This window comes from Eucyclogobius newberryi, unplaced genomic scaffold, assembly GCF_026437365.1.
Source record: "Eucyclogobius newberryi isolate DKJ021-1_F unplaced genomic scaffold, fEucNew1.0.hap1 SCAF_5, whole genome shotgun sequence".
NCBI lineage: Eukaryota > Metazoa > Chordata > Actinopteri > Gobiiformes > Gobiidae > Eucyclogobius > Eucyclogobius newberryi.
The window spans coordinates 32,741,949-32,750,150 of record NW_027316167.1 but is presented as its reverse complement, the minus strand read 5'-3'; the positions used below and the strand labels follow the sequence as shown (position 1 = coordinate 32,750,150).

At 38.8% G+C, this 8,202-nt stretch overlaps 1 protein-coding gene across 1 annotated transcript; it reads right to left on the bottom strand.

Moving 5' to 3' along the window:
- Positions 1-208: 208 nt before the first annotated feature.
- LOC140381045 (uncharacterized) lies at positions 209-4,954 on the bottom strand. The gene is made up of 14 exons (XM_072465063.1): positions 4,799-4,954; positions 4,156-4,361; positions 3,921-4,064; positions 3,501-3,639; positions 2,612-3,117; positions 2,520-2,569; positions 2,271-2,412; positions 2,055-2,198; positions 1,915-1,973; positions 1,632-1,822; positions 1,082-1,482; positions 787-886; positions 500-677; positions 209-420 (listed from the first exon to the last, which is right to left on the bottom strand). The coding sequence occupies exons 1-14, from the start codon at positions 4,916-4,918 to the stop codon at positions 284-286; spliced, it is 2,517 nt and encodes an 838-aa protein (XP_072321164.1). The 5' UTR covers positions 4,919-4,954; the 3' UTR covers positions 209-283.
- Positions 4,955-8,202: the final 3,248 nt, after the last annotated feature.

The window sequence follows — 8,202 nt, the reverse complement described above, 5'->3', positions numbered from 1 at the left end:
TGTTTGTTTTATTTATTTATTAATGTTGCAGTACAAATGAGATTACACAGCTATTGTATGAGACAATCATCTTTGTCACTGAATAGAAAAATGTATACAGGATTTTATATAAATGTTTCCTTCACTTAATCATAATTACCTTAATTAATATTAACCATTAACCATGATTAATTATTGTTTAACACTATTCAAAGCTTTTTATAGGTAATTATATTAAAGATAATTTTAAAGTGGAACAATAAAGCATACAAAAGTCTTCCTCATTTGCAGGATGTGTGTGTTTCTAACTTTCATCTAAAGGCAGAGGTTGGTATTTAACACTTGATTTCTTGGATTTGTAAAGGAGAACTGCACAGATCATTCCCACAGCGGCAAAAGCACATCCAGTGATGAAGACCAGGTTTAGGTTCAAGTTCTGGCCTGTAGGGGTAGACATTGTGTCTTTAAAAAGAATAAATACTCATATTTTTTTATCATTTTACTGCTTTTGTCAATTTACCTGTGTTTCCTGTCTGCGCGGCCCTCCTCAGACGCAGAGGGCCCTGGGACACATAATGGGTTCCTGACTCAATGACGGCCTCTCTCCTTCTTCTTGTTCCACTGGGCTGGCATCCGCGAGAGCAGCGAGTCTGTGAGTTTCCAGCCTCACACATCAGCACTGAGCAGCTGATGTACACCTAGAAATGTTGAAGAGGTTGAGAGATATAACGTTGTGAAGGTTTGAACTAGAACTGAAGGTTCTACTAGCGTGTGTAAAGCAGCGTATTGAGTAATGTGGCAGAATACCTGGTCATGAAGCCCAATAAACTTGAAGGCCTCAATACTGAACTTGAATTGTCTTTTGTGACTTCTTGCATAAACGATAAGCGTTGGGTCAATGTTGCAGCTGTTTAAAATCACAGAGAAAAGATGAATTAGTAACATTAATGTTGAGCAACTACACACACTTCAGTAATACTAGGCCCAAACTTAATGTGATTGCCCCAACATATATTATACTGTACCAAAAATGTTTATCCACAGATGCATTGATTCTAAGATAATTGTTATTTCCCCAATTCTCACTCACTGTCGCACTCACCCGTTCTCAATGAGGGTGTAGGGGTGAGGGTAGTTGGAGTTGTCGTAGGGGGCAGCTGTGCAGGACTCCACAAACAGCTCTGTGTTGTTGACCGTAGTAGTGGCTTCGATCTCCATGAAGATGCGATCGCCCACGTCAAACTCCAGTGGGTACATCCGGGGGGCTATCCTGGAGGTAAACCGCTGATCGGGATAGAACTCAAACCCATAGGTGAACTGACCAAAGCCCTTGTCCCACACGGTCACATTGTCTCTGTGGGCGCTGAAGGAGAATGTCACATTTCCTCTTTTGGAATACTGGCAGAAGAACTTCATTTCCACCTGGTGTCTTCTGGTGATGAGAGCCGAGGAATTGTCCTCTGTGGTGATCTCATTCTTGAAAATCAGATTATCATCATCTTCCTGCAAAGACAGTTTTATGGTTTATTATCTAAATCAATTAAGTAAATATTGGGAGTGTCTTAACATGCATGGGAGAATAGTCAGGTTTAAAATAATTTGATGTCAAAACTCCAGATTGAATGGTTCTTGACTGGCTTTTTTGTGCTTACCTCGATCTGGGTGCCACAGGCGTTGAGGGGCACTATAGCAACGATGTGAGTGTTGTTGGAGTGAGTTTGGAGGCTGCAGACTGTGTTACTGGGATCAGACAGACGCAGGTGTTCATAATGGAGTCGAGGTAATGTGGCTTTCTCCACCTCCACTACCATAGAAGACTCCTGACACGTGACCACTGTGTTCACTGAGTTTAGAGGTAAAAGTGTGGTGAGTTTGAATTGGGGCTGAGTTGCTTTTCTGTTGCTGTTATGTTTTTGAAGAAGAGGATTCACATACCTAGTTGTTCTGTAACGTTCACCAGCACACATCTCATCTCAGTTTGGTAAACTGAAGACCTGATTGCACAAAAGAGAACACGTTTTTTACTTGTCTTTAGTAAAATATGCATGCTTATTATGATTATTATATATGCTTACCTTGATTTAAATTCCAATGCAAAGCAGATAGGAAAATAGTGTCCAATGTCTTCATGGATAGGAGTCCATTTGATGGTGAACACACCTCCAGTGGTTCTGTGCTTGGTGATGTTCAATGGCCCGCTCATTATGATGTTATCAACTCTGTTTAGTAGAAAACAAAACTATTTTAATACAGGTTTTATTTCACGCTTTTTGCATTTTTGGCTTACTTACGTTGAATAGATAGCTTCTGCCATGACACTTATTTCTACTTCTCTTCCAACTGCTGCCAGAATGACCTCTCCATCTCTAGGTGTTGGATGAACAAATCTTGGTAGATAATATCCTTCAGCACAAGTTGGAACTGGTGGGTCCACTAAAATAAAATCACAATGTTAAAGAGTTTTGTTTATGTATTACTGTATCTATAGATTATTGTAGATATTAAAGATTATGACAACATGATTCTAAAATGAAACTTACCTTCGAAAACAAACTGCAATGGCAGCACACTGAACGGAGCAGTGGATGGATAAGTATAAGGCCATGTGGTAGTAGTAGGCCATGTGGTAGTAGTAGTAGGCCATGGTGTGGTAGTAGTAGGCCATGGTGTGGTAGTAGTAGGCCATGGTGTGGTAGTAGTAGGCCATGGTGTGGTAGTAGTAGGCCATGGTGTGGTAGTAGTGGCAGCAGTAGTAGTAGTGGGGGCAGCAGTAGTAGTAGTGGGGGCAGCAGTAGTAGTAGTGGGGGCAGCAGTAGTAGTAGTGGGGGCCGCAGTAGTAGTAGTGGGGGCAGCAGTAGTAGTAGTGGGGGCAGCAGTAGTAGTAGTGGGGGCCGCAGTAGTAGTAGTAGTGAAGGCAGTAGTAGTAGTGTAGTACCACCACTGCCATGGGGTAGTAGTGGGGGCAGCAGTAGTAGTGGATCCCCAGGATCTCTTTTTTCGTGCAATCCTATATCTGGTAGACCAGGATCCGTCTGAGTAGTCGAGCATAACTGTCTTCTGTGGAAAATCCTCCACCACCAACTCAAATTCATAGACACATTGGCTTCCAGCGCCCAGATATTCCAATGTGCATGTAGCCTGACAAAAAAAAACATGGAACGTGAATTCTCAGTATATCTTTTTCCAAAAATGAATGCAATTTGGTTCATTTTATAATGTGTAATGATTCATTGTTAAATGTTTACACCAAATCACCAAAACTCATTTCTAGTTTGTGAACTATTGTTCACTGACATTGTGGTCATAATTTCACCTCTATTCAGGAACCAAATGCAACCCAATGCTTCAATCCACTTGATTTGTTAATAATAATAACTACGTTAATAATAATAGTAATAATAATAATAATAATAATGATAATATTCTGGGAAGACTTTTATTTCCTTAACACTTGTATGAGTTAGACAGACAATTCGTTTATCATATATTTGATGTATCTCTATAGTGTGTATTTTACTAACCTGATCTAGTTGGAATCCAGCATGTCTTTGACAGTCAGAGCATTCTGAAGTCTGTCTGTTTCCATATCTGCATCGGACTACATCTCCATCAGGGTCAAAGGACATGGGTTTGTAGGACCGTCTGCAGTTCTGAGGGACCCTTAGAAAGACAGAAGAAGAATATATTTACCAAGACTTTAGTAAAACATCATTGGTTTCATGAAGTTGTGGAGGTTTAAAAATGATCCAAATGTGTTGTGTATTCATAGTGATTTCAGATCGCCTCTGTGTCTAGTGTCTGAGTAAAACCTTTCTCTTCCCTCTCATTGTCTGCATAACAATGACCAAGTTTTAGCTTTGCTTTTTTTGAAGGGGGAAAAACACTTTATAAACCACTACATAAATACACTGTAATAATATTTATAATAATTGTACACTTACCGTAGAAAAGGGAGGATGGCAATATCTGGAGAGTTGTTTGGCCCGAGAGTGTCTGATCGTCTGCCCAAATCCACTGAAGTCAGAACACTCCAAGATGGAGATCTAGAAAAGGGGTATTGATAGATCCAACAACAGCTGCTCTCTCTGCAAAGGCAAATACATTAACTAATCCAACATCTGTTCGAGACAAAGATAAACAAATATCTGCATGAATATGTAATGAATAATAACCTACAATGTTCTGAAAGGTTTGTCACTTGTGAGGACTTTAGTGACAACCGATTCTGTTTGACACCATTGGTTTGCCCAAGTGGCGCCATTGTTGCTGCTGTCGATTACGCCCATGTCAATTTGGTCATTGTATCCACAGTTGTTGTAGCTGTAACAGGTCCCATATTGATACTGACAGGAGCGGAATGTTGCCTTGTTTCGGAGTTCCACCTGCCAAAGACATGTATTCAATATTTATTCCAACTTTGGTTTCATTAAGATCATTCACTTGTTGTCAGTGTCTGGCAGTGGCTCATGTTGATATATTGTTCATAAAAGTGGTGGTAGTTCAAATTATTTACATTGTCATTGTGTCTTTGGATAGGACTTAATTCCCACTACAGGTTTGTAAGATTGTATTGGTGGTGGTCGTTGCAGTTGTGGGGCCACGCTGGCCCCCAGGCCTCCATCAGGCTACCACAGGGCAGTTGAGCTACAGAAAGTAGTTGTTCATCACTGAGGACATATGCTTATGGAGTGAATTAATGTATCAAATCCAAGCAAATTTGAATACAGGGATAAGTAGTCAAAAGACCATTTCCTGCTACGGACTTATGCACATGGAATTTTGTGCAGCAATAAATTGAAAGAATATGAAGTAGCCTTACCTCAAACCTTCCATCACTTCTTTTTTTGGCATTGAAGGACACGACCCCTCCGTAGAAGTGAGACGCAGAGGCCAGCGAGAGCCACAGCAGCTGCAGGAGGACGACTGTAGTGGAAAACATGTTGCCCACAGCTCTCTGCCGCTCCTGCCTCCGACTCATCATTTATACCTTTCATGTCCTTTATTAATTGGAATGTGGAATGTCCAAACAAAGGGAGAGCTGCAAAACTAGTTTGATGGAATGGAGGAAATAGAGATGGTGGATTTTACTGTAAACCTCTGTCATGGTTCTAATATGTGCTTTCTTAATCCATGTATGACTGATCTTTAAACGAGCCGAGCTTATACTGCAGCTTGTCCAGTAAGAACTTTTAATTAAGTTAATGACATGTGCAATGACTTTAATCAAAACAGAGAGCCAAGCCTTTCTGCTCTACTTATTCTTCATCACAACAGAACATTGACTACGTATTACAGATCTATTCATGTATTCATGGTTGTGAGTCAAATTTAGCATTCATTCATTGTATTTATTTATACAGGGAAAACCCAATGAGAAAGTTCTCTTTTTATGGGTCCCACAACACAAAATAAACAACAGACAAACACAGGAAACTAAAACACAAATAACCAATTACCAATACATAAAAACACATTTACACATACAATATGATATACAATTATGTAAAACAAGTGCACTGGCACTGTGGGTACTCCCAGTTCTTTAAAATCATTCCAAGGCATAACATGATTTAATTTTAAAAGTCTCTGTTTTTTGTTTTACAGGAGCAAAGTTGTTGAAAGCCTTTTCTCCTGTCTCTGTGTTAACACGATGAGATTATAAAATAAAAATATTCTGAGTCCTGAAACGGTGAATACTTGTACTGACGTGCAATAAACTTGATAAATAATCAGGCAAAATGCCAACTAGAGCCTTATACATAAACAAAAGGCAGTGCTTGCTAAATGTTCAATAGAAATTTGTCAAAATCTGTTTAATCTGCATGGCGGGTGGAAATATTGCTGTGCTCATTGAGAATCCCTTTATTTAGGCTTCATAAAGTCATCATTACGGAACTTTATTATATTTCTTTCTGAAAATGTTGATTTCACTGGCATCCAACCCTTCTCCGGAGTTCAGAAATGCAAATAACATAAATGACCTGTAGCCCATTAGATTTATTTTACAGTGTGGTTTTCAAAGCAATGTGCTATAAGAGTGACTCTAAACACAGAAGAACTTCACTGTCCTTCAAGTCACTAAACATGTGTTTTTACTGCCACTGAAGGCATTTTTAAATGTTCTCATCTCTTGAACTTTAATTTATCTTCGGCTTATTCCAACAATAGTTAAATGACAATCAAAAATGCAGGTGGATTGTTCAGTTTCACTTCTGGTAAAACTCTCACGATTATTTATCTCTTTGTCTAAGAAAGGAGTGTCCAATGTGCCCTTTTTTCATTTGTTGGACTGATGCAGTGTGTGTGTGTGTGTGTGTGTGTGTGTGTGTGTTTAGTGTTTTATTTTAGATGATAATTAGCATGTAAACCTGGCATCTGAGCTAAAGGCTAACTGACTTTAAGTTGATATTTCAGATCTTGTGTGCTTCTGGTAAGAATCTTTTACATGTTAAGCTTGGATTATACTTCCCACATGTCAATTCCGTACTGAAATGGGACGGTTCACGCGGTTACACGTGCGGATGCCGTGCAAAGAGGCGGGGCGGTGAACATATTTGTGCATTTAGTTTAGTGGCTTTGAAACTATTCTAAGTTTGGTTCATAACAACCATATGCAGTCAATTGCTAGTATACATTCCAAGTTCAAGACCTGCCACTGCTCCTCTGCCTGTGCTGTAGAGGCCAGTTTCTCAGTGTACTCAGTGTACTCTTTGTGCAAGTCACATTGACATGTGTTACATGACTGTGTTTGGAAGGGCATTTTGCGAGTAAAATGTGTCATTGTTTTTTGGTAAGAATGGAAAAGCCAGAAAAAACTTTTTGTGAATTCCAGTTCTCTGTATCTATTTGACTGTTTATGTCATGATGTCTTCACAACAGTGTATTCTCCTGCTACATGATCAAAGTCCCTCTTATAAAAATGTGTTTGTAATATGTTTTGGACTTAGCATGCATTCTCACTTGCACACAAAACACAACATAATTAGCAGGCACCAAACCAGGACTTGAACCCGAGGGAACTAAGTCTAAGTCAGTAATAAACTGGGCTCAAACTAGAAGCTAACATGACATATGTCTTTGAACAAACAAATACCACAGTAAAGCCCGGGCCTAACCCATGTTGCAGTAAATCATAAGAAAGAAATGTGAAAGTAAATAATTGCTTTATTGTGAGTGAACAAATGCAGGGTGTAGCAGTAACAGGTTTACTGGAACTGCCGAAGTATGCCATTTTGTTTTACTGTCGCTCATGTGACCGATGTGGGTGAAGTAACGCTTGTCGACACCTGGTAAAGCAACAAATATACTCAGACCCACTAATTATGTTGACAAAACAACTTTAGAAACAGTAAAATCTAAAAACAAAAAACACTACATTATTGCAAATTTAGTATTATCCAATATTCTGCAGCCCTAATTCTAATGGACTACCATTTTATGAAGTTATTGAATCAGTGTGAGTGTAATTAGTTAATAGATAGTAGTCTGTTCATGTTTTTTTTAAAGTACCACCACATTTTCTTTTTGATTGACAGTCCAGGTCATCTTCAAACCAAAACTGATAAAGGCGCAGATCAATCCAAGTTATAAGAGAAGCGTGACACGAAGGCAGATTTAATAGTGACCTCTGAGGCGTGACCGACGGCAACGATGGTGACATGGCAACTAAGCTGGTATTAGAGCATGAAGAAGCTACACAAACTGTAGAAACAGTAAAATCTAAAAACAAAAAACACTACATTATTGCAAATTTATTAGTAACACATCAATCAAATTCAAATTATTCTTTAAAGCCATAAGTGTAAACTAGGACATAACAGGCATATTCATTTCTTAAAGAGCAGCAGACACTGATGATTTGGATCACAATCAATTAAAATCATAAGTAATCATCCTAAGTGTGTAGAAAAAAAAATACATGTATTTTTTGTCCATACCGCCCAGTCTACCGGGAACAGAAGGGAGTTTTGGAATATAGAGAGAAACAAATATTCTCTTTTCTGCATGTTCCTCTGTTGTCTTGGTGCAATACTTTCTGTCCATATAACTGCTGTAAAGAAGAGTGTTATTTTTTATTAAGAATGTAAGAAAGTTATCTGTTTTTTATTATTATATTTCTGTGCCTAATCTGTTTCCGTCCCTAATCTGTGTTGCAACAGTGGAATTTCCCCCATTGTGGGACAAATATAGGTTATCTTATCTTATCTTTTCGTATCTTATCTT